The sequence below is a fragment of the Tamandua tetradactyla genome, chromosome 25, assembly GCF_023851605.1.
Source record: "Tamandua tetradactyla isolate mTamTet1 chromosome 25, mTamTet1.pri, whole genome shotgun sequence".
In the NCBI taxonomy this organism is placed as follows: domain Eukaryota; kingdom Metazoa; phylum Chordata; class Mammalia; order Pilosa; family Myrmecophagidae; genus Tamandua; species Tamandua tetradactyla.
The window spans coordinates 5,347,064-5,373,182 of NC_135351.1; the positions used below are offsets into that span (position 1 = coordinate 5,347,064).

At 43.6% G+C, this 26,119-nt stretch overlaps 1 protein-coding gene across 2 annotated transcripts in view; it reads right to left on the reverse strand.

Moving 5' to 3' along the window:
• Positions 1-26,119, reverse strand: part of SLC22A23 (solute carrier family 22 member 23) — a 227,978-nt gene that overhangs the window by 142,672 nt on the left and 59,187 nt on the right. For both annotated transcript variants that reach the window (XR_013168803.1, XM_077143888.1), the window contains exon 3: positions 24,906-25,060. Coding sequence is in view for 1 of the 2 variants with exons in the window: in XM_077143888.1 (XP_077000003.1) it covers positions 24,906-25,060 (155 nt within the window). In the remaining variant the exon portion in view is untranslated. The remainder of the gene's footprint in view (positions 1-24,905; positions 25,061-26,119) is intronic.

The following is a 26,119-nucleotide window of genomic DNA, read 5'->3' on the forward strand; positions in this document are numbered from 1 at the left end:
AATAGGAGAAAGCCAAGGTGGGGAGGGGGCAGCTGGAAGCTGGAAGTCAACCCAGCATAGAGAGGAGAGGACATTACCATGTGAAGGGAAAGCCAAGGAACTCTAAGGACCACTGGCCAGCCAGAAAGCAGCTGACTCCAGGAGAAAGTAAGCCTTCTACGTTTTGAAACCGAGCCAATAAATGCCCATTTTTAAGCCAATCCATTGTAGTAGCCTGGAAACTAAGACAAGAATAAGCTAATCCTTGCTGCAGGTAGCGATGAAGTGCACCACTTAAAGAAAAAAAAAATTGAAGTCATGCCCATATTAAGAGGTATGACATTATAACTACAATATTTATACACTACACATTATTACGAACAGGGGTGAAAAGAAAGTTATGTGTAAATCAATTTTTTGGACATCCAATTCAATATACGTGTACTAATAAAGTGGCAACTGTAAACACATTCCATTGGTGAGTCTTTACAAATCAAATGCTCTTTCTCTAAAATACATAAAACGCTCCTACTCTATGTCAATTTTATAGTCATAGATTTCAATCTCTCAGACTTACTTTAGTATATGTGCTGCCGAAGCGAGCATTCTTAGACTTATCTTGAACAAGCATTTCCATGGAAAATGCTTCTCAAGTCTTTAAAAGTGTGGCTAGGTGAAACCATGAACATTAGAGATGCTTAATAAATACGTTAAAATCACATCAGTGGGAGAATGAGCTATGAAACTCATTTTCGTAGTGACAAGAATAGACATGTATGTACGCAATGCTACCAAAACAAAAAAATGAAAAAAAAAAGCATGAAGCCAACCCTGCCTTCTGGCTTCATCACCACGCCACACGCCATCTAGTTCTAACTTATACCTATAATTGCTAAATAATGACCTCATTTTTTGCTTCTCTATAGTTCTACTTTAAAAAGTACCAACATAAACTTTTACATACTAATGCTCATGGTCAATTAGACCACATGCTCAAAGATATTGTCCAAAGCATACAGCAACTTTAAAAGTCTCAAAAAAAAAAATGGCAGGGGGTATCTCATCTGAACTGTATCACTAAGAGTTCACTATACACTCGCCTCATCCCTCAGTTCTGTTCCTGGCTCCCTTTGAAGCCTGTCCGTTCCAGGGAGGAAGTCATCTGAGACCCCAGCAAATGCTCAGTACCACCTAGGTTGCCCCTAATCGTCGGTGAGCTTGCACTTTCTGCATATTAAAAAGAACAAGCAAACAAACAAAAAAAGCACCTCCCTGTCCTCAAAACAAGCAACACTCTCCAGAGAACACTTTGTTGCTAGGATAGAGAGAGGCATCAGAGCTGGAATGCTGCAAGGGGAAATTTGGTCCTCTAATTTTAATTTTTTTTCAGTGTGTCTCCCACAAAGAATGTCCACTAAGTAATCCATTAGGCTGGCGAGATACTGCAACAAGTGCCCCAGCTCTGAATGAAGAAGCGGGCGCTGCCAAATTAAATGCAACACATTCGAAACGATGCGACTCTCCAAACTCTCATTACACATTAGTCCCTGCCGGTCACCAAAGAAGAGATTTCAATGGGCTTTAAGAGCTGATACCTTTCAAAACTTTCCCTGGGTTTTTAATTACCTGGGAAGATGGATTTAGTACATGACCCAGCTCAACATTAACTGGAAACTGACGGGGAAGTGCTGATGCCCAGAAAGCTCACCATTACAAATTCAGAAACGTGAAAAGAAAAGTAAGAAAGGAAGACCAAAAAAGGGCATTTGTGTGTGGAGGCAGCCCAAGAAAGAGCACTGCAGAAAAGAAAATGGGCCTCAGAGCTGAAAAGAGTGGGAAAGAGAAAATCTCACTTATTCACATAAAAGCAGCCAGCATATATGGATTCTGTATGGGGGACTCCTCATGCGTTTCCTCCCATTCCTCGTTGAGAAGTTTGCTGGATTGGAAAGTAGGAGGAGGGATTCAAGAGAAAGCAGAGCCCAAAGGCTCCTCCTTCGGCCCTGTCCTCAGCTCCAGAGGACACCAGCACCCACATCTAAGGCTGCCCACCCACATCTAAGGCTGCGTGTTTCAGGAGGCATAGCCACAGTCAGATGCTCAGAACCTCCCAGAGCCAACCCTTCGGTCTACAGAAGACGAAAGCCAGACTGGAGCTGCTAGGGAACTTCAGGGGTCAAACAGCTGGCTAGGGTAGTGGCAGGGGAACACTCTCCCCTGACTTCCTCCCCCATGGCTCTCTCTCATTCTCCTAACCCTGAGCACACTCTTACACCCCAGTCCATACTCTCCCACCCCAGTCCATACTCTCCCACCTCAGTCCATACTCTTCCACCTTGGGGTAATCCCCAGGACATGCTTTCCCACCCCAGGACATGCTTTCCCACCCCAGGACATACTCTCCCACCCCAGGACATACTCTCCCACCCCAGGACATGCTTTTCCACCCCAGGACATGCTTTCCCACCCCAGGACATACTTTCCCACCCCAGGACATGCTTTCCCACCCCAGGACATGCTTTCCCACCCCAGGACATGCTTTCCCACCCCAGGACATACTTTCCCACCCCAGGACATACTTTCCCACCCCAGGACATACTCTCCCACCCCAGGACATGCTTTCCCACCCCAGGACATGCTTTCCCACCCCAGGACATGCTTTCCCACCCCAGGACATGCTTTCCCACCCCAGGACATACTCTCCCACCCCAGGACATGCTTTCCCACCCCAGGACATGCTTTCCCACCCCAGGACATGCTTTCCCACCCCAGGACATGCTTTCCTACCCCAGGACATGCTTTCCCACCCCAGGACATGCTTTCCCACCCCAGGACATGCTTTCCCACCCCAGGACATGCTTTCCCACCCCAGGACATACTTTCCCACCCCAGGACATGCTTTCCTACCCCAGGACATGCTTTCCCACCCCAGGACACGCTTTCCCACCCCAGGACATACTTTCCCACCCCAGGACACGCTTTCCCACCCCAGGACATACTTTCCCACCCCAGGACATGCTCTCCCACCTCAGTCCATACTCTTCCACCTTGGGGTAATCCCCAGGACATGCTTTCCCACCCCAGGACATACTTTCCCACCCCAGGACATGCTTTCCCACCCCAGGACATGCTTTCCCACCCCAGGACATGCTTTCCCACCCCAGGACACGCTTTCCCACCCCAGGACATACTTTCCCACCCCAGGACACGCTTTCCCACCCCAGGACATACTTTCCCACCCCAGGACATACTCTCCCACCTCAGTCCATACTCTTCCACCTTGGGGTAATCCCCAGGACATGCTTTCCCACCCCAGGACATACTTTCCCACCCCAGGACATGCTTTCCTACCCCAGGACATGCTTTCCCACCCCAGGACATGCTTTCCCACCCCAGGACACGCTTTCCCACCCCAGGACATACTTTCCCACCCCAGGACACGCTTTCCCACCCCAGGACATACTTTCCCACCCCAGGACATACTCTCCCACCTCAGTCCATACTCTTCCACCTTGGGGTAATCCCCAGGACATGCTTTCCCACCCCAGGACATACTTTCCCACCCCAGGACATGCTTTCCTACCCCAGGACATGCTTTCCCACCCCAGGACATGCTTTCCCACCCCAGGACACGCTTTCCCACCCCAGGACATACTTTCCCACCCCAGGACACGCTTTCCCACCCCAGGACATACTTTCCCACCCCAGGACATGCTTTCCCACCCCAGGACATGCTTTCCCACCCCAGGACACACTTTCCCACCCCAGGACATGCTTTCCCACCCCAGGACACACTTTCCCACCCCAGGACATGCTTTCCTACCCCAGGACACGCTTTCCCACCCCAGGACATGCTTTCCCACCCCAGGACATGCTTTCCCACCCCAGGACACGCTTTCCCACCCCAGGACATACTTTCCCACCCCAGGACATACTCTCCCACCTCAGTCCATACTCTTCCACCTTGGGGTAATCCCCAGGACATGCTTTCCCACCCCAGGACATACTTTCCCACCCCAGGACATGCTTTCCTACCCCAGGACATGCTTTCCCACCCCAGGACATGCTTTCCCACCCCAGGACATGCTTTCCCACCCCAGGACATACTTTCCCACCCCAGGACACGCTTTCCCACCCCAGGACATACTTTCCCACCCCAGGACATGCTTTCCCACCCCAGGACATGCTTTCCCACCCCAGGACACACTTTCCCACCCCAGGACATGCTTTCCCACCCCAGGACACACTTTCCCACCCCAGGACATGCTTTCCTACCCCAGGACACGCTTTCCCACCCCAGGACATGCTTTCCCACCCCAGGACATGCTTTCCCACCCCAGGACACGCTTTCCCACCCCAGGACATACTTTCCCACCCCAGGACACGCTTTCCCACCCCAGGACACGCTTTCCCACCCTGTGGTAAGCCCTAGCACATGCCCTTCCATTCCGAGACATGCCTTCCCATCCTGGAGATACCATCTCCTATCCTGGGACACCCTATCCCATCCCAGAATATGCTCTCCCTCCCAGGGTACCCTCAGAAAGAAATCTGGAGAGTTCTGGTTACTTTCTGTGACCCAGAACCCTTTGTGCTCTTTATACACAGATCCAGTATTCACAAAGAAGGAGGAAGTGTCCCCTCTCCCTCAGGCTGGGCACCCTGAGAATGGAGATCCCAGATCTCCCTCCTGGTTCTGCACTTAGGACACCATTCTTGTTCTGGAAAATAACAACAAAATACATACATACATCCAAACTTTCTCCCCTAACTTCACCTAGTTTTCCTTTTTCCCTTAATTTTTTCATAAATCCTCATTGTCATGGTCAGGTTCATGTGTCAACTTGGCCAAGTGGTGGTACCTGTTTGTCTGGTTGGGCAAGTGCTGGCCTGTCTGTTGTGATGAGGACATTTCATAGAATTAAATCATGATCACGTCAGCTGCATCCACAGCTGATCCCATTTGTAATCAGCCAAGGGGAGTGTCTTCTGCAATCAGTGATGCTTAATCTAATCACTGGAAGGCTTTTAAGAAGGATTCGGAAGAGACAGGCTCTCTTCCTGCTTCAGTCAGCAAACCTCTCCTGTGGAGTTCATCCAGACCCTCCATTGGAATCGTCAGCTTCACAGACTGCCCTGTGGATTTTGGACTCTGCGTTCCCATGGTTATATGAGACACTTTTATAAATTTTAAATCTGCGAGCATTTCCTGTTGATTCTATTTCTCTAGAGAACTCTAACTAATACACTCATCAAACTAAAAAAGAAGTACTATGGATTTAAAAGGGGCACAAGTAGAGGTGAGATGGAGAGGTAAATAGAGACATACCCATAACGCAGAATCCCTGCCCTTCTTTTCTAGGAATCCCTCCAATTAAAATTTAAAAAGTAAGTGACTCGCTTCTAATAAAGAGCATGAGAAGGGAAAAACAGCAATTCTGCAGTGGAGAAACCTGGCTGACACCTTCTTAACCAAGCTTTCAAGGCTGGCATCACCAATGATGAGTCATGCTGGCACTGCATATCCTTCACCTCTGCAGCATTCTTCCCTCAAATTTATAACCTTACTCTGATCATGAGATAGTATCAGCCAAACCCAAAGTGAGGAACATTTTACAAAAAAGCAACTAACAGTCTTCACTCATGTCAAGGTCATAAAAAAACAAGGAAAGACAGAGAAACTATCCCAGATTGGAGGAGCTGAAGCAGACACAACTGACATAACGTAGTATCTTGGAACAGAAAAAGAATACTAGAGGAAAAACTGGTTCCCAGTACTGTAGCAACATTGATTTCTTAGCTTTGCTAAATTATCATAACTATGTAAGATGTTAACATTTGGGGAAGCTGGGTGAAGAGTCTATGGGAACTCTCTGTCCCATCTTTGTGATAATTTTATGTCTAAAATTATTTTAAAATAAATGTTTAAAAAAAGTAAAAACAACAACAAAAAACAAAGGGTAGTTGTTTGGTATTCAAAGAGTTGAAGAACTACAGCAGCGCTTGCTTCCTGATGAAATTCTCTAAAGGTGGGTTTGGCAGGAAAGGAGAAGAAGCCGTGGGAGGAACAACCCAAAGGTGGAAAGTTTTAAGGCCCCACTGTAGCATGCCCCATGGCATTTCTTTTGAAGGAATTCTTGTTGTCTGAAAGGGAAGCCCTATAAAGCACTTCTGGCAAACAACAGTTCCTCTCTTCACCTCTCAAAGCCAACCAAGACCCACTGAAGTCTCTGTCTGAGCAGACATCATCTTTCCAGCTCTTGATGTTTCTACAGTTCCCTGGCATTAGAAACAGGAAGGTGTTAAATCCTTCAGGGAAGCATGAATGAGGATTCACCAACGGATGTATTCACTCGTTGGTGTCATAAGAATCCTCAAGACTGACACAAATGTTGGCATCACAGCATGTACATTCTTCATGGGGTGGGGGTGGGGGATCAGTCAATAAAAATACCAGCATGGGCAATGTGTGCAGGGAATAAAGAGGAGGAGATTGACGCGAGAAAACAAGCTTCTGAGGTGTGACTTCTGAGGAGGGAAGAGGGGAGATACAGAAGACATGCCTCATTAGAGCACCTTGGAATCTTTCTACTGTTGTTTATCAGTATATGTTGTTTATCATCACCTTGTCATACTGTTTTCCTATAATTACCTCCTCCTTCAGCCTTATAAAGGTAAAAAGCCATCAGCTTGATGGAAATGGTGCATGGGTTTCTGGTCTAGGGTCTGTGCAGGATAAAGTACAGGGAAAAGGTTGCATTTTTTCCTCGTGAAAGCATCTGAACCAACCCATCTCATCAGGCAGAATGGGGAAGAGTGCTGACCTTTGCATTTCAAATTGTTGACAGCAGCTTGAAATCTAACAACACACCATCATACCAATTACTGGAGAATCAGTCTCAATGACTGGCTCCCACTGTTTGCTTGGTTACTAACTTTGCACCCCTAAAATAGATCGTCCTCAAAAAAATAAAAATCATGCGGTGTGTGACTATATCTCAGTAAATTGCATTAAGTGAAAAAAAAATCACACAGGGAAGGTAAAATGGTGCAGCCACTGCAGAGAGTGGTGTGGTGGTTCCTCAAACAGGTAAACATAGAATCATCATATGACCTAGCTATTCTATTCCTAGGAATATACTCCAAAGAACTGAGAACAGGAATTCCAACAGACTTGTATGTCAATTTTCATAGTAGCATCATTCACAATCGCCAAAAGGTAAAAGCAGTCCAAGGGTCCATCTAAACAAGTGAATGGATAACCAAATGTGGCATATCCATACAATGGAATACTACACAGCAATAAAAAGAACAAGGTACTGATACATGCCATCACATGGATAAACCTTGAAAATACTGTACTGAGTGAAATCAGCCAGACACAAAAAGACAAATATTGCATGATTCCAAAAATAGATTAGCAGTTACTTGGGGATTGGGGTTTAGGGGAAGGGGTAATTGTTGCATGGTGATATAGAGAGTTTTACATTTTGGAAACTAAAATAATAATAATAAAAACACTCAGCAAGTTAAAAGACAAACTAAAATATAACTGTGACATCATCACCTTGTGTTTCAAAGAAAGGCCTGGTTTGGAACGAAATGAGCAGATTTCCCCTGGCATGGCATGCCACACAACCTCCCATCTGTCCCTTGGTCCATTTTGGACAACCAACAGATAGAAGGCACAGTCAAGGAATGAAAATGAATTCCTTTCATAATGCATGGCCTACACCAACCTCATTGACTAGGAGGAAGAAAAGGTACTGAAGAAAAAAGGCAGCCTTGCATGACAAAGTACTCAAATTCAGCCATCTTAAGAAAGCTCTCAAATCAGGGAACCTGCTGAGTCTGACCCAGAGATATAAGAAGCGGTACCCAAACTTCTGAGAAGAGATTTTAATGGGTGACCTGTTCATCCACTAATGGGTGGGAGTGTTCCCTTCTTCTCCTTAACTGGAAGGAGGACAGCAGGGCTGATCAGCACACCAAAGAGGCTGGGGTATTCAATTCATAAGACTTGCAAACCAGCCCTGGAAGGTCTATCTGTATTGATGCTAGAAATAAACTGCTACTTGTTTAAATCTCTGTCATTTTGGTTTTCAGTTCCTCACAAGCTAATCCTAATGCACACAGAGGGTTTGAAATGGGCAAGCATGTGGTCTGACTCATGTTTTTATAAATATCACCTGGTTGTTAAGTGAAGACTTAATTGTAGAGGTTTGAGAGCAGAGAGCAGGAAGATCAGCTGGGAAGCCACTGCAGTTGCTCAGGCAAGAAAGGAAAAGGCCTTGCCCAGGGTGGCTGCGGTGGGGGTGGAAACAGATGGACTCAGAACAGAATTTGGAGGTATAGCCGAGAGAACTCATGGATCAAGGGAGAGGGGGAGGAAGATAGGATGACTCTTACATTTTTGGCTCATGCCACTGGAAGGATGGTGCTTCTATTTATTGAGATTGGAAAGAGTAGGGAGAGATAGCTTGGAGGATGTGGGTGGAATGACAGCTCTATTTTGTCCATACTGAATGTGAAATACCTATTGGACAACCAAATGGAAATATTGGCTAGGCAGGTGAATAAATGAATTTGAAAATCAGTGGGGAGGTCAGTGTTGGTGATATAAATTTGGGAGTCACTGGCAGATAAAGATTATTTAACACCTTGCTTCCATCAGAGCTGGCACGATGAAATTCCAGCTGGGGAAATGTCAGGAGCCTCGGATCAAATACTCTATTGCTCCAACATTCCAAGGTACAGCAAAGGGAGATGATATAATGAAAGCCAATGGAAGAGGGGGTGGTCAAACTGTGTCAAATGCTACTGAGAAGTCCAGTTGAGATAAGAATAGAGAGAAATTACCAATGTATTCAGTAACGTGGAGGAGGTTAATAAGATAAGAATAGAGAGAAATTACCAATGTATTCAGTAACGTGGAGGGGGTTAGTAACACTAGCAATAACAGTTCTTCTGGAGTGGGAGGACGATAGAATCCTGAGTGGACCAAAGGTAGAATGGGAAACAAGGCTGTCAAGCCAGTATTTATAGCTCAGAGTTTTGAGAAGTTATGCTGTGAAAGAGGTAGTGGGGGGAAATGAAGCCATTGTCTCTAATTTTCATTTGTTTTCTCTAACCAATGCTATCCAACATGGTAGCCACAGGTGGTTATTTGAATTTAAACTAATTAAATCAAGCAAAGCTAAAAATTCAGTCCCTTAGTCACAGTCCAAGGGCTCAATAGCCACATGTGACCACTGGTCAGAGTACTAGACAAGGCAAACGGGGAACATTTCCATCAGCACAGCAAGTTCTACTGGCCAGCCCTACTGCAGATGTTGACCTAAGTGATCCTTTCAAAATAAGTGAGTATGATTGGTTTGTCTTGTCAGGTAGGATTATGCGAGAGAAAGAAGGGAGAGAAAATAAAAGCATGTGTTTCTTCCATTTGGTTTTATTTTTCTTCTTTTATAACTGAGACATGTAACAACCATTGCTCTCACTCCTTTTGTTTCGAATTCTTCAGGTTCTTTCTTATACACTACTCATAGTAAGTCCCAACACTTGAAAAGATCAGAGCTCTGCATGGCTTTTCAGAAGGTAATTATGCTAAGGTTTTCAATCGTTCTTTGTATTTTGAGTTCCTTTCTCACCCCTTTAAAAAGGAGGGGATGAAAAAAGAATGTAGTACCCTTCCAATCTCTCAGCATAACTTCCCCTCTGCACTGTTCTCCCATCCTCCCCTCAAACTCCAAAACAGCAGTGATGGAATGGAAACACCAACTGTGCAAACATTCACTTCCACTGTCACAAGCTGGAAAGGGAATGATGCCAAAAAGGATATCTCGGACAAATAGAAAAAGAGCAATTATCCCCTGAAGAGAACATGAAAAAGGACCCTAAAGTGACCCCATAAAGGAAATGGAAAATAAGATTCAACCATGAACAGGTCAGAGAACACCACTGGGTTTTACGATGATGATTACCGAGGAACAAAAGGGATTTGAGCATTGCTATAACCCAGGACTTCAGCTTGGGACTCACTGGGTGGCATGATTGTGTAATTCAATTAAATCCTTTTAAAGAATGGGAAATGTGTTAGGACATAACTCAATAATCCCCCAGCAACTCCAAGATCACATCAAAGTTTGAACAATAATTACTGTACATGGTTAGTATGATCTGTTTGTTTTGATAAAACTATGAGACTCAAGGAAGCCACATGAAACTTGAGAAAATGGAAAGATTGTGGCAAGGAAGACTATTTTTTAGTGACAAAATTGCCAAGATGAGGACTAGCTTTGGTCAATTTCATTTATAGGAAATATAGATTTGGATGGTTTCATTATCCATTGAATTTTTTCCAGGATGGCTTCTGAACCAAAGAGGAAATTACCATGTCAAACTTGTCAACTTCACAAACTAGTCAGGTTTGGTGGCAGCCTATGGGACAAGGGCGTTAACGCAGGATTCTCTCTCCCAAAACACTGAACAGTGCACGTGATTTTCTCTCTCACAAAGCTCTCAATGGCTCTCCACTGCCTACCTACTACATATGTACAAATTTCTTCTCTTGCACCCAAGTTCTCCATGACCTGGGTCTTTTGGGGAACCTTCCTTGCCCCTTCTCCATTACATCTTTGCACAGCTCCCACCTGACAATACCCTGTCTCCTGCTAGACTCCTCAGACTGATGGGCTGAGATAAGTCTTGGGGAAGGGAACCTCATCCTTAGTATGTTGGAGAAGGAGGCCTGAGAGCCACAGTGGATGCCGTTAGAAGTAGGGTACAAGGGACCAGGTCTAAACCAAATTATAGCACCAAGCACTGGATGGTCTCTGGGGAGGCGCCAGGTGTAAGGACCCAGAGAGTGTGGAAAAGAGGTGGGTCTAGGCTCCAAGACAATTTCCTGAAGAGAAGTGGGAAGATGTGGGGCATCTGTGGACGTGTTCTTGGCAGTCTACTAGAACTTTCAAATTGTTGTATTTTCATGTCAACAAAAATCAAAGTCTATATAATAAGCATAAACTGGACCATTGAGATGAGTATCCCATAACTCAGTGTGGCCATAGGATTTCAGAGCTGGCAATGGCATCTGAGTATGCATTCACCTTTGTGCTAACCAAAGGCCAAACAGACCCATGGCTGGTTGGGAAAACAAATGTTTAATAGTTTGAATATGGTGAGAGCCCCAAGTTATCGCCTGTGGTGCCCAGTGAGTGCCACGTTGGCTTGAGAACTACACTTCTTCAGCAGGTAGACAGACCGTGTCCATTCCATTTTTGAAAAGACCAACCTTACTCAGTAAGAGAAGTTGGTAACGGGCAATAACAATTTCTTCTAGTCGCAATTGCAGCCATAAATGGATTGAATACCCACTAAATTAATATCTTATTAATGTCACAAATTTAATGTTATCTTCAGAAGAACTACACAGGCTAGCAGAGCCACCAAGGGACATCCTATTAAAATGAGTGATGGAGGACAGCTCACTGAGCAAACGTAGTAGTGAGAGCAAATTTTGAGTATGCCAGGCCAGCAAAACCTTAAAAATGTCCACGACATTTGAGACTGCAAAATTATGTGATAAAGCATCGCGCACACTGGAATCATTCAAGCCAAAATGACAAAATGGATAAAATACAGAATTGAATCCAAAACCACATCTTTCTGTTACTTAACTCACCCCAAGTGAATGGGGGATTCAGTTTCAGGGAGAAAACTTTGTCCGCCAAGTGAAGGTACTGCTATTAATTTGAATTGCAGTGGTTTTTATAATTGTGAGCTGTCAATATTCGGGTTTTATAGTTCTTTAAAAGCACTCAGAATTAGTGTAAACACCTTTTGGGACATCTGCACCCATTTACATAATATTATAATAAAAATATTTCAAGTCAAAGAAAAACACAGGTGTGAAGAACAAGGTAGCAGTTACAAACGTGCCTTGGAGTGTTGTAGACCTGGATTCGAATTCTGCTTCTTCCTCTAGCAAGTGACTTTTCCCTAAACCTCAGGTTGTCCGTTTGTACAAGGGGGATTGTCATGGCGTCCACATCGTAGGGTCATGGGTGGATTAAATGGCCCAATTATATTGCACTTGGCACATGTCAGTTTCACTGTAAAAAGAAAGTCCAATAAACGTGAGCTATTGTTTAAAGGCATTTCTAGCACATCAGACAAAGTCCGGGGATTGGAAGTTTCAGCTTCCTTATCTGTAAGACTGGGCTTTTAGTAGGATCCCCGTTATATGGCTAATATGAAATTTAAATATATACATATGTACATAGGTATCATTTAGCATAAGACCTGAATTTAGAAAATGTTCCATAAATAGCTTTGTATTCTTCTGATCAAACAACTGCCATCGTGACCTCCTTGGTCTCTCTGTTTCACTCCTTCAGATCAAAATAGCACTTGGCTGTGCAGCACCAGGTAATGTCCACAATTCCACAAACTGGGTACATGAAAAGGGAGGGCTCAATGCGAGACTTAACTCAGCTACTATATATCTAATATATATATAGATATATATATATATATAATATATATATATATATCTAATGCTTAAATGTCGGCGCTGTTATGAGTCTTGCCAAAAGGAGGCAAGGGAGTAAGATAATGAGAGAGAAGATCACACTGAGGCCAGCGGAAAATGAATGACCAAAGATGAAAGGCAATGGGGTAAGAATAGTCACCCACCACCATCCAGCACAAAAGGCCAATACCATTTATCAAGATGGACAAATGTTGATCCCCAAATTCTACTCTATTTCAGAACCTTGTTACCCCTGTAGCCCGAGGCACAGAGAGTGGTGCCAGTGGATGAATTAAATAGATGCCAGGAAAGAAACAGTCAGAAATTCTAAGTCACAGCATTTTGAACTAGCACAATTTCCCTTTTAATTATGTAAAACTGAGTCTGGAGGGGGAGCTGGCCTAGAACTCATGAGACTTTATGCCTCCCCTACCCTCATCCTGAAACTCTGATGTTGGCTTGTAGGGAATTCTGAGTCTTTTTCCAGATCTGACCCAAAGGAAATACAAGCACGGAGAAGCTTTCCAAAACACAGGTTGGAAAGGAGCAAGCAGAACCAACTCTGGGCAAACACAAACCACCATTGTCTACAAGAATCAACAAAGGTTCAGCAAGAGGGGGAAATGGGTTAGAACCAGCATCTCTCAATCAGACACCCATCATTTCCTGGTGTCTCAATTCCTACAGGGCTCCAAGGGAATTCCACTTGAGTCCTGAGGCTGTCTAGCACTGTGGCTTCACCAGGAGCACCCGACCCAGGCAAAGCCCTTCCCTGCTCCACAGATTTCTGAGCTGGTTTCATTAGGATTGAGGTCACAACTCTAAGAAACCCCAGAGGGCCCACGGTCTGACTTCAGTTAGAGAATTACCAGGAAGGCCAGGGAAATTATTTCAGAGGTCCACCCACCCACCTGCCCACTATGGAGTTTGGCTGACTCCACGGAGAAAAGTTGGGATTGGAAACCACCTCCCAAGAAAGAACCTGGCAGAACATCAGCATCCCTCATGAGCCACAGTGCTCATTGCTTCCAAAGATCTTGACGCTGGATGGTGGGGCACATTCACACAAAGGAAACAATTCTTCAGGGCATATCCTCAACCAATTGGGCTCTATCCACCATTCCACTCCAAATGTTTGCTAAGTCTTGCAGGTCCTTGCACTGGCAATTGGAAGGTGGTTCCCAAAGAGCTCTTCTCTACAGTGGTCATTTTAAAACTCAATAGGGAAGGAACCTTGAGCGACTTCAAAGGAAGGCTCCTCTTCACACAGCCACTCATACCATCCCAGGGGCAAATACTATCACCTAGATCACATTTCAGACAGAAACTGCCACCATCCTGTCACCAAAGAAGGTAAATTTAACTTTATGGCAGAAGAATTAGTGACAGCAAGACCAGGCCAACAACTACGCTGAGATAATTGGAAGCTTCATGATTTACCATTGAAAAATAGATAGGCAATGTCTATAGATATTTTTCTAGAATGCAAGGCTTGATACATAGGGAAGGGAAAGTGACAGCTCTTTTGAATATATATAATATACACTAAATCTTGAAAATGGTGACCAGTATTCTATTTCATCAGTATCTTTTCTCAGCAATAAACAAACCATTCTGGGTATGATGGCTTCTCAAGTGCTGGTATCAGACAGAAGACCCAAGTATGATTTGTTCAGGAGTATTTTCTCTTTAAATTTTTGATGCCCTCTTCCTGCCACCCCATTTTAGTTTCACTGACTGCTCAAGCACATACCGTGCAATGGGTTGCTCAACCTATCAGAATTTAATGGCTCATGGCTCTTTCTGAGGATAAGAGAAGTCCAAATCAAGGCCTCATCCATTTCCTTCCAAGGACTGGTGTTCTGGGGCTGGCTGCTGCTGTGCCTTGGTCCTGGGCTTCCCTATTACATGGCAATGCACACGGCAGCCTCTCCTGGCCTCTCCCTTCTCTTCTGGGTTCTGCTGACCTTCAGCTTTTTGCTTCTGTTGCTCTCTCTCTTTGAATGAACTTCTTAATCTTATAAAGGAATACAATAATAGGATTAAGACCCATCCTGATTGAGTTTGGCCACACTTTAGCTGAAGTAATCTCATCAAAAGGTCCTACACGCAATGGGTTCACACCCACAGGAACAGATTAAGTTTAAGAATATACTGTTCTGGGGTACATGGCTCCAAACCCTTGTACTCCCCACCCCACAGAAATGGTTAAGATTTTTCAAATGTAGTACATGAAGCTCGGAGTGAATGCTACAGGAGAGATAGTTTATTAAGCCGTCCAGTGGAGAAATAATTGCAAAGCAGATTCCTGCCCACTGTCTCCATCCCCCATCCCCGACCACCATGGGTATCCTGTGCTACCCTAAGCTAGCAGCCACCCCCAATCTAAAGTTCATCTTTTGCTAAGATTTCCAGGCCTGCTGTGCCCTGGAGTCTCCTGTCTTCTTGAAGGAGGAAGGGATTGGTCATCTCAACACTGGGTTTCACAGGGACAGAAGCGAGCATGCAAACACACCAACACCCACTGACAGCTCTTTAGAAATTCATCGTTAATGAATAGCTATCATTTCATCCCATCCTCCATTGCACCATATTTCACAGGTGAGCAAACAGCCAATTTAGAGTAGTCACATGCCTTGTCTGAGATCACAACTGATAAGTGGTAGGGTCAGGGCTTATATCCCAAAGCTGGGCTCATTCCTTACACCAGAGCTTTCCAACTGCTCACAGATGGGTTGTGTGTGCATGTGCGTGGATGGGGAAAAGGGTGCCAAGTCTTCATACACTGCCTCACAGCATAAGCAGGATAACAAAACTGTTCTAACAAAACTGTTCTAACAGCAGAACAAAACTGTTCTAACTCAACTGAACTAAAGAGTTTAAATCCCACTTACTGCGCCAGGGGAATTCACTGTTTTTGGGGTCTTATAGGCAAAATGGTCCTTGTGGACCTGTCTTCCAATTCAATTTTTTTCACCCAATATCCACTATTAGGAAGTAAGTTTTTTTCCATAACGCTTGATATAAGGACAAGTCAGTCTTCTTCTGAGGTGTAAATGAATGAAAACCTATGCTGGAAGGCAATTTTAGATTGTATATATGTTACTAGAATATTTTTTTAAAACTTATGCTTGAAATAATTAATATTATCTTTATCACTAAATTGAACTGGAGTTGTTTCTACCATCATCGACCTCTGATTTGCTAGGTAATCATGGCTACATCCAAAGGGCATCTTTCAATCTTTGTCCTGCCTCTTTTCACACAGTAGTCCCACCGTGCTTTTCACCAATCCTCCTCTCACAGCTTCCTGGCTGTCAGCCTAGTCTATCTCCCATTTACCACTCAGCCTATTTCTTCCGGTCTCCTTCAACTGGTTCTTCTACCTCCACCCATTTGTTTTTCCGATACTACACAATCCCTGGGTGATCTCAGCTCATGCTGAGGCTTTAACTCCTGCCTTTAAGCTGAGGACATACAGCTCTTGCTGAACTTCTGAATAGCAAATCACCTACTAAAGAAGTCCGCTCAAATGCCCACCACCAAGGCACCATGTCTGGAACAGAAGTCTCTGTCTTCACTGCCAAAGCCACCAGAGTAGGGATACGTTCTACACCATCAAATGCTTTAGGATTTGGTACTGGACCACCTGGACCAAATTCGTTGCCCTGCCATTTGGGGAAAAAGTTCCAACATGGGTCCAGGTACCAGCCCTCCCTCTTCTTTACCACTCCCTTATTCAGCCCACCTTCCCCTCGGCCCCACCCGTCATTCAGGCCCTCCTCCTGCCTCGTTTAGATTGCCATATTGGCCTCTTTCTGATTTCTAGGCCTTTGTCCTTGGCTTCTTCTTCATCAGCTGCAACCTGAGTGATCTTTCCAAGACAGGCATATGAAGGTCTTCCCTTCTTACTCAAGACCCTTCAGTAGTCAAAAATCTAAACCCCTTAGCATGGAGGGCAGAATCTTTGCAAGTTGTCCTGGCCTCTTTCCCAATTTAGACTCTGAACTCCATAAATGCCTTCAGATCCAGAATGTCCAAGGCTCCTTTAGCCATGAAAGATTCACACAGTCCCCTCTTGCTGACCACCCACTGCCAACAGCTCTCACCAACTCTTCCTTATTCTGTAGAAGTTCTGTCTGCCTTGGTGTCATTAGCACCGATACCACCCAGCATTCAGTGAGCACAAAGGGCATGGGGTAAATAAACAGGGGGTAAAGCACCTAGGAGACCTCAAGTGTTTGCTGAGTGAACAACTGAAGGAATGCAGCCTTGAGCGTGCACTCAAACCACCAAAAAGGAGAATGCAAACTCTTTGAAGCAGAATGTATCTGGCATGACACACTGATCTGAGTTATACAGCCGCTAACAGCAAAGCGTCCCAGCTCTGCAACACCTGAGTTACATTTCTCACTGTTTCCTCAGTCAAAATTATGATCCTTAAATTAATAGTGAGTTTTGGAAACCAGTAAAGATTTTACTTTCCAGCTAGCTACACATGGATGTTTTGAAGAAACCTGCTGCCCTTTGCTTGCTTTGAAAGTGACTGCTTTGCTTTCTCTTTTCTTGTGATTGTTTCAAGGGTAAAAAACAAAACGAAATCAGTTCAATACAGCTTTCTTACATGTCTGGAAACCTCTCCTCTAGTCAGCAGAACTTTTAGCTTTATGTTCAACCCTGGTTTTCCAGGTGGGAAAGAAAGTCCATTGGAGTGTAACATGATTCCTGGAATTGACCTGAGTCCAATAGGCAGGAAAGGAGATTAGAAAGTGAGCAGGAAAGTTTTTTCCAGAAGGGGTCAGAAAGGCAGAGGTTGTTGACATGACGGAAGGGTCTAGACTATGGGCAGAGGGAGGCTGTTAACCATTAATGTCTCCCTCTCATGCATCTCTTCCAGACAACCTCATAGAAACCTGACTGGTGGCCTCCTGGAAGAGTTAGGACAAACGTCCAACAACTGTAGTTATTAAAGTGGACCTTCACAAGGGGTCAAATATGGGGACCAGACACTCCTGGTTTTATCTCTCTCAGCCCAAAATATTGAACGTTTGACAGTGACTAAAGGTTGAGCTTAGAACCAAACGGCCATAGACCTCTGAAGCCAGAAGATGGCAGAGTCCAGTGGTTTTCAATTTGGTGTTACTTTCTGCTCCATCTTCCCTGTGCATGGTTACGAGAAGAGATCCCATGGCCCTCCAAGGGCATTCATTTGAAAACCTATCCCCCTGATTTTATGGGAAGGAAGACAGAAACCCAGTGCCATCAAGCAATTAGTCACTGTCACAGAGTTAGTTCTCTGCAGAGCTCACTCTGCAGCTGGCTGCCAGCTCTTTCTACTTCCCCTTATAGTGTGGTGAAGGGTTTTGTTTCAAGTCGAGCACACACGCACCACTAAAATTCCAGTCTGGGAAAAACCTACTTGGTAAGTATCTGCATGGCCTTAATAAGATCACTCTCTGTGTGGGAAAGGCATCAAAATATTCCAAAAATATCTTTAAAAATTTGCTGTTTTCCCTTCTGATCTTGAGACAGACCCATTTTGCTGAACTCAAAATGCCCAAAGTAGTACTCACTTTGAAGCCAAACTCTATTCTTAGGAAACGTGCACATGCTTTCTTGGCTAACTTCAGAGGGTCGTGCCATCTTCTGGGAAGAAGACTGGGTTTTATGAGCATCGATGGTGTGACCCAGTCATTTATGTTCTCTCTGCCCTTTTGTTCCATTTCTCTACACACCTTACAGGCATACAGGCCTTGGCGTTATCTTTGGAGAAAAAACTATCAAACCACATTTGGCTAATGCATAAAATAGGGTTATACAGAGGGAGGTTTGAATCACATTTATTTGAAGGGCTGCTACAACTTTGAGAAAAATCACTCCTCTGTGGCAACTTTGGATCTGTGCCAGATGATTTTTCTCTCCAGTCATGTAGACCAGAGAGCAGCGTGGCCACAGCTGGAATCAAACCAATCCCTGCTTCTTGAGGACAAGATTTGCTAACTAGGAGCTTTTGTTCTCACTCAAAGTTCCATGGGTATGCTTCAAAGTAAGGATTCCTTGGGTTTCATGAAAGAGGGAAGATGGGGTGTGAAAGGACAAATCCCCTGTACTTCTTTTTCGCTTATAAAAGTACTTCTTAGGGTGGGCCATGGTGGCTCAGCAGGCAGAGTTCTCGTCTGCCATACCAGAGACCTGGGTTCGATTCCCGGTGCCTGCCCATGCAAAAAAAAAAAAAGAAAGAAAAAAAAAAGGTACTCCTTAATGAAAATCTTCAAAAGTTGATTGTGGTGATGATACAACTATGTGATGACGCTGTGAGCCACTGACTGTATACTTCGGATGAATTGTATGTTGTGTGAATATAGTTCAATAAAATCGTATTTAAGAAGAAAAGCATTTTAAAATATACACCTGCTGGATAAATCATGCTTTTTCCAGGAGAAGAGAAACATCCATGGACAGATCTCATTCTGCTCTGATTTCCTATCCATGTCAGTTTGAACCTATGCAAAAACCAAAATTCTTTTGATGCTTTTAAAAACTAAGTAACTAAAATGAAATCATTTGTCAGAGGACTTTGGTAAACTTTGACACATGTCCTTGGTGGGGAAAAAGCCCTGCCAGTGGAGCCACAACACCAGAAGAACGGGCTTTTCATGCAGAAGGATGCTGCTACTGGAAAATAGTACACAGGTCAAGAAGCAGAGAAGGGGAAGAGATGGGAGAGAGAAGGAGATTGATAGACTTTAATGACCAAGCACATATCTAGGTGAAAAGCAATGCGAAGATTTGCTCTGCAGAAGAAGTCAACCTCTAAAGAGTTGAAGGTCCCCCTACGTGAGAGAGGTATCCTGGTTTTTTAGTCATTTCACACCGGACACCACATTACATGGAACCATTTGGTTTGGCTGATTTTTTTTTTTTTTAACATACAGTGCAGCATTGGTGTTTAACAATCCTGTTGACCAAATTACATTTCAAAGTATATTCCTTCATGAAATCAAATTAGAGAAGTATATGGAATAGTGAGGGAGGAAAAGCCATCATGCACCAGCACATAAGAGATTACTGAGCCTCTTCAGTGTGTGTCTGAGACCCTTAGCATCAGGTAAAAGAGAGAACACCCCACCCAGAGCAAACTCAAGATTTTTTTCTCTATTTAATTTGGTCAAGACTTGGCCTTCTAATTTTCCAAAGTACTCAGTAATTTAGTCAGCTGTGAGTTTTCTGGTCACTCCTTGGTTATATGTAAAATTCGTCCAATTATTTAGGTTGTGTGTGTTCAAGCAGGGTTATGAGAATGAAACATGAAGTTTTGAGGGAATTTGTCATGAAAATATTTCATTGTTAGGTAAAGAAAGAAAAGAAAGGAAATGGAGGAAAGGAAGGAAGGAACAGAAGAAAAGGAAGAAAGGAAGGGAGGGAGGAAAGAAGGAAGGAAGGAAGAAAGGAAGGAAGGAAGGAAGGAAATGAAGGAAGGAAGAAAGGAGGAAGGAAGAAAGAAAAAGTTGGCTTATTCGACCACAGTGTAACTAAGCTGTAGCCTCTCTGCCAGAAAAATAAACTGTTCATTATTTCAAAGTAGGTGGCAACAAGTTGTTGGAGGAGTGGGGAAGATAAAGATCAAATGAGGAAAGATAGTAAAAAATTTATATTAAAAAATTTCCCTCCTACAGGATTTAGGCTATCAAATCAAATCAATTGAAAAAGCAGTAGAATGGTTTCTCACTCATTTCTTTTAAGTAAGGACAGACTTATATGTAATAAAATGCTGGATCACTCTGGCTGTACTATTATAAATCCTAGTTGCAAAAAAGAATTCCTCCCACGACAAATCACATCTGCCTATGTTGCAAGGAGACAATTTCTTTAGTTTTTGAGGAGACTTTATTTCATAAGCAAATAAGGTGATCTGTTGCTTCTTTTCTTGGTGTAGGGTTCCCTGCCCCTTGCCTAATTGAGTGGAGCTTTTCTGCCTTCGTTATTATTTTGTTTTGTTTGTCCAGAGGTTAAGGGATAAAATTAAGCCATTAATGTAGCCCAAGTATCTGACTATTCCAGAGTCTGGCACAATGAACCCCTATGACCCTACATAAACCCATCCAGCTCCATTTGTTTTCCCGGGCTCTTGCCAACCTGCTCTCTGCTCTAATGTGAAAGAGTCTGGAGAGATGCCAGTATTCTCTATTTTATGTACTAATTACACAACCGTGTCTCATTTGGTGACCTGAAGGAAATAAAAGTTTAAAGGGGTGAATAGCCCGAAGGTAGCTTAGAAAAGTTCCAAAGCAGGAAAAAAAAAAAAAAGAAAGAAAGAAACAAGACCAAACATTAAGCAGTCTTGAAAATAAAGCAAAAAACTTTCACAAATCAGCAGCATTTCTCAAGAGTCAACCCTCATGGTAAGCTACGCCACAAATTAAACCCACAAAAATCGTTATTTTCCTTCTCACGCTGTCAAGCACCTACATGGAGCAAGGACATTAATTTGAAAAGTTATAATCTCCCTGCCATATTGACCAGGAGTCCCTCTTAGCTTATTAGCAGTCTGTCTTCTCCCCAAATCATTATCTATGCAGAAAGATGGGCCAACTCCCCCACCCCAAGCCACCCAAAACTACGCCAACCCCACTTGCTCATGACAATTACATTTCCTTTCTTTTCTTCTCCCCAGCCAAGCTCAGCCCTTATGCCATCTCTCAAGTAAACCTTCCTAGTTTACATGGTTTAAATATTATTGGATGAATTCTATGTAATCATTCACATCCTTGATATTTGGGAGTTTTCATAACAGTAGTATATACCATGATGTCTGACTTAGAGTCCCAATCTAAGAAAATACGAACATTTATTCATGCCCTGTTTCCTGCTTTATTTCAGAAAAAAAATTAAAGCTGTTTACACAGATACATCCAACAGAAGAACAGAAATAATGGAGATATAAAAATGGGACAAAGGAGAAATGAAAATAGGAAAGTTAAGATGAAACTAGGAGAGAGGTCAAAATTCAGAGTTCATGTTCTCAAGTCCACAAACATGCCAGATTAGATTCTAAGCTTTCTAAGCTTTCTAAGCTTCCTAACAGTCAAATGACAGAAGGAGAACTCAGTTACATCAGTGGTTGAAAAATTATGGCATGGCCTGCCAGCCAAATCCAGCCTGACATCTGTTTTTTTTTTTTTTTTTTTTTTTTTTGCATGGGCAGGCACCGGTTCTCCAGCATGGTAGGTGAGAACTCTGCCTGCTGAGCCACAGTGGCCAGCCCCTGACATCTGTTTTTGTAAATAAAGTTTTATTGGAATGTAGCCATACCTGTTCATTCACATAAAATCTATGGCTGCCTTCCTGCTACCATGCGGAGTTGAATAGTTTAGACAGAAACCACGTGGCTTGCAAAGCCTAAAGTATTTACTCTTTGGCCCTTTGAAGAAAGTTTGCAGAGCCCTGAGTTACAGGATTCTGTGTCTATGAGATAAAAGCAAAGTTTCTTCAGATAAGCACACTCTTTTTATGGTCCTGAAATGGAAGAAAACTTTCTAAAACAAAGTGTTCTCCATGCAATCTAGTGAAAAACCATCCCTTAGTATCATTTTTTTAGCAGTAAATACAGCGTTATGTTTCATAGGGTCAATAGCAAGTCAGTGAAAACAACCTTATATGAGGCTAAAATGATGCAGTTCTGGTTAAATTCTCTCCCAGTCTAGTTAACTCAGGGATAGATTCTGGAGATAGCAAATACCAGCTGTAGGTGCTTCCATCTCCTATTCCCTTTCCCCATCATGGCATATCTGACTAATTAATCAGGGCACACTTGCCCACTAAGTCCTGACACATCCTTAGAAGTCTTCTCTGGCAGCCTCAACCAATCATTAGGAGTGGACTTGCAAGATAAAACCAACATTCCACCTCTGCGCTAAGGCAATTTTCCATCAATAGTCTCCCGACTGAGTGTGATGAGCACTGGGGGTGGTGGGACTGAAATTGTACCCTCTGTGAAGGCCCTAAAGCATTGGTATTCTGTTTTGTCCAAATGCAGAGCTGACTTTTGAATGGCCATCAGCGTGGAGGCACCCTGGGTTAGCACTCTGCTGAGAACACCAAGGAGCTTCCCAAGGGCTGGTGCTGGAAGAGAGGATCTACCATATCCATAGATATTATGAGGGCCAAGAGAGCATCACAGTGCAGGGTCAGGGGTTTCCTTAAGGACAGTCTGAAGCCTGCTCATCTGCACAGACCCCAATGGGTGGGTAGGCAGGCTTTGGTGGTCCATGTCTGTGCTGGTTTGAAACTGTTGTGTACCCCAGAAAAGATATGTCCTTCAATCATGATTTAATATTGCAGGGTGGAAACCTTGATTGCACTGCTTCCATGGAGATGTGACACACCTAGTTGTAGGTGGGACCTTTTGATTAGATGGAGATGTGACTCTGCCCATTCTTGATTAGTTTACTGGAGTCCTTTAAAAGGGGGAATATTTTGGCAAAAGTTTCAGAGTCAATACAAGGCCCAGATGTTCAGAGATGCAGAAAGAAAACACCTCCAGAGAAGCGGTTTGAAACCAGAAGCCAGAGGACATAATATGATCCTCTCTTCCAGCACCAGCCCTTGGGAAGCTCCTTGGTGTTCTCAGCAGAGTGCTAACCCAGGGTGCCTCCACGCTGATGGCCATTCAAAAGTCAGCTCTGCACTTGGACAAAACAGAATACCAATGCTTTAGGGCCTTCACAGAGGGTACAATTTCAGTCCCACCACCCCCAGTGCTTATCACACTCAGTCGGGAGACTATTGATGGAAAATTGCCTTAGCGCAGAGGCGGAATGTTGGTTTTATCTTGCAAGTCCACTCCTAATGATCGGTTGAGGCTGCCAGAGAAGACTTCTAAATGCCAGCCACATGCCTTCCCAGCTGTCGGACCTGTTCCAGACCCATCCACCTTTCTTGAGTCAAGGTATCTTTACCTGTATGCTTCAGTTTGGACATTTTTATGGCCTTGAACTGTAAACTTGCAACTTAATAAATTCCCTTTTTAAAAGCCATTCAATTTCTGGTATATTGCATTCCAGAAGTTTTAACAAACTAAAGCAATGCCACAGAGACTAGCATAGCCCCTTCGTCTGGACCAGTCATCAAGTCCAATATCCATGCTATATGTTCAAAGAGACAAAGACCCCCATTCATCACTAAGACCCACTAACAATGAGCATATATGCTCCTAAAGAACCCTACCCCCAGGGACAAGAATTCCAAAATAAATGCAGATAATCTGGAAATGGTGCTTTTTAAGAAAGTACAGTTCAGTTACTACAGAAGGAAACCAAAAATGCCATTCTACATTTTAGAAGACCATATCTGCAGCCTTTCTGTATGGCCGTTTTCTCTATAAAACTGTGTCATAAATTGATTATATTTCTATTCCCTACAGCAAAAAACAAAAATCCTGGTTATCTAAAATTATTATCAAGTCTTTATTATGTCAACTGAAAAGAACTACCCTTATTTCACCCCAATGGAAATTGCTACTGGAAATTGCTATTTAATCTATAACTCACTCTTATCAGTATCGTCGAAGAATGAAAAAGAGACCAAACATATTATACATTATCTGACATTTTTCCCAACAGACTTTCTACAGGGTGATTAAAAAGTATAAAATGAGTACATAAGTAAAACATCCAGGATCAAGATGCTCCTTTTCCTTCTGGGTTTTGGGTTTGTGGTTGTGCTGTAGAACCAACTTATTTCAACTATAAATAAGTGAAACTGAGGCATAGGACATCAGGAGTTAATGTGGCCAGAAAATGACAGATCAAAGGACAGAAGTTTTTTTTGCCCTAAAAAAAAAAGAAAATCCTATCATGTCTTGTCATTTGTTTTTCTAGTGCCAGTGCTCAGGGTTCAAGTCCAGACCACCTAAGTGAAATCTGGACTTTACATGGCCTTAGAGAAAAAAAAAAGAAGAAAATCTTTAAGAGTCAATCAAAATGTAAAGACCAGACCACAAGGTAATAAATATTTGGGAAGCTCTGGAAAACCAAAGTATAGGGATGCTCAATTACGCACAGGACTCAGAAGTGTATGGACGGTTAACGCAGAAAATTCAGAAGAAAAACAAAAGCTCTCCCTATCAGCTGCGAGTGGATCCCCATCTCAGGAAGCAATTGTGCAACTCCTGTGACCTTTGCTACGAACCACGCCCAAGCCAGATGCCAGAACAGAGTAAGTCCTGAATGACGCCACCTGAGAAAACTTTTTCACAATAGCAGAAGCCACCCAAGTGTACGTTTCCAAAAGCCTGCCTCCCGGAACCACCAGGATGCATAGCACCGTTCCCCAAACACTGCAGGCAAAAATACTTTGGGTAATTTCTTCCAGATGAGTTCCGAAGGTTCCTACTTACGTAATGCATACAAGGTGAGAATTATTCCAGCCAGGCAAAACCCTTCGAAGAACCTGAGCGTGCTGAACATCGTCACATTCACCGACAGTGCCACCGTCAATCCGAAAATCAGAATGAAGATGATGGAAAACAGTAGCACAGGCCGCCGGCCGACCCTGCATACAGAGAGGGGAAAAATTCAGAATCATCAGTAAACAGCAGGACGCTAGATGCTGAAACCCAGTATCCAGCAGGCGCTCAATGTATGTTTAATGAGCACCAGACTAAATTTTTCATATCATCTAGATGTACTTGGGTAGGTCCTAGACTACTAAGAGCAGAGAGGACCTCAGGAAGATATTTAGTCTATGCCCTTCATTCTGCAGATAAGGATACAGAGATCTAGCAGGTATTGGGTAAGAAAAGAGGCACGGACTGGATTCCTGTGGCTCAGACTACTATTGAAGAACCATTTTACTTGTTGGTTTGTGTTTCCTATTTTGTAAATTGCATCCGAGTTTGTACAAGGGTTATTTGAGACAAGAGTAAAAAAATCGATAGCAGCTCCCAAACATAAATGCCTAACATACTCCACATAAAAGCTCTTGAGAAGGGGGGTGCAAGGGTAGTTCAGTGGTGGAATTCTCGCCTGCCATGTGGGAGACATGGGTTCAACTCTCGGTCCATGTACTTTCCAAAAAACAAACAAGAAAACTAACCAACCAAACAAAAATTAAACAAATGGTGCTGTAATAACAGGATACTCATATGGATACCCGGCCATACTGCATACAAAATAAAAAAGCTCTCAAGAAACAACTGACTTTGGGGCTTGACTTGAGAGCCAACATAGGCAACCCAACAGTGAGTTGTCACTGATGTCGGGTACCTGAGCCTACACACATCCTATCAGAGCTGAACTGGGAACCCAGCACTCTGTTGATGTGTTTCAATGACAACAGGGCAGCATGCCATCCATCCTTAAGGGATCTTAACCCAAGCAGATTTGGTGTGGACTTGAAAGTAAACTAGCATTGAAGGGATAAGAAGTGAGCACAGTGTTTGGGGAGAAGCAGCACACACGAGGTTTACAGGTGCCAAAGTTGGTGGCCGTGACCACCAGGGGCTGATGTGCTTCTGGGTGTGGTTGGGTGGACAGTAAAGTGGCCCATGGAATGGCACCATCGCTACTTCTCCATCCCTCCCAAGCTAGGCGTCCATCTGTTCTTCATCAA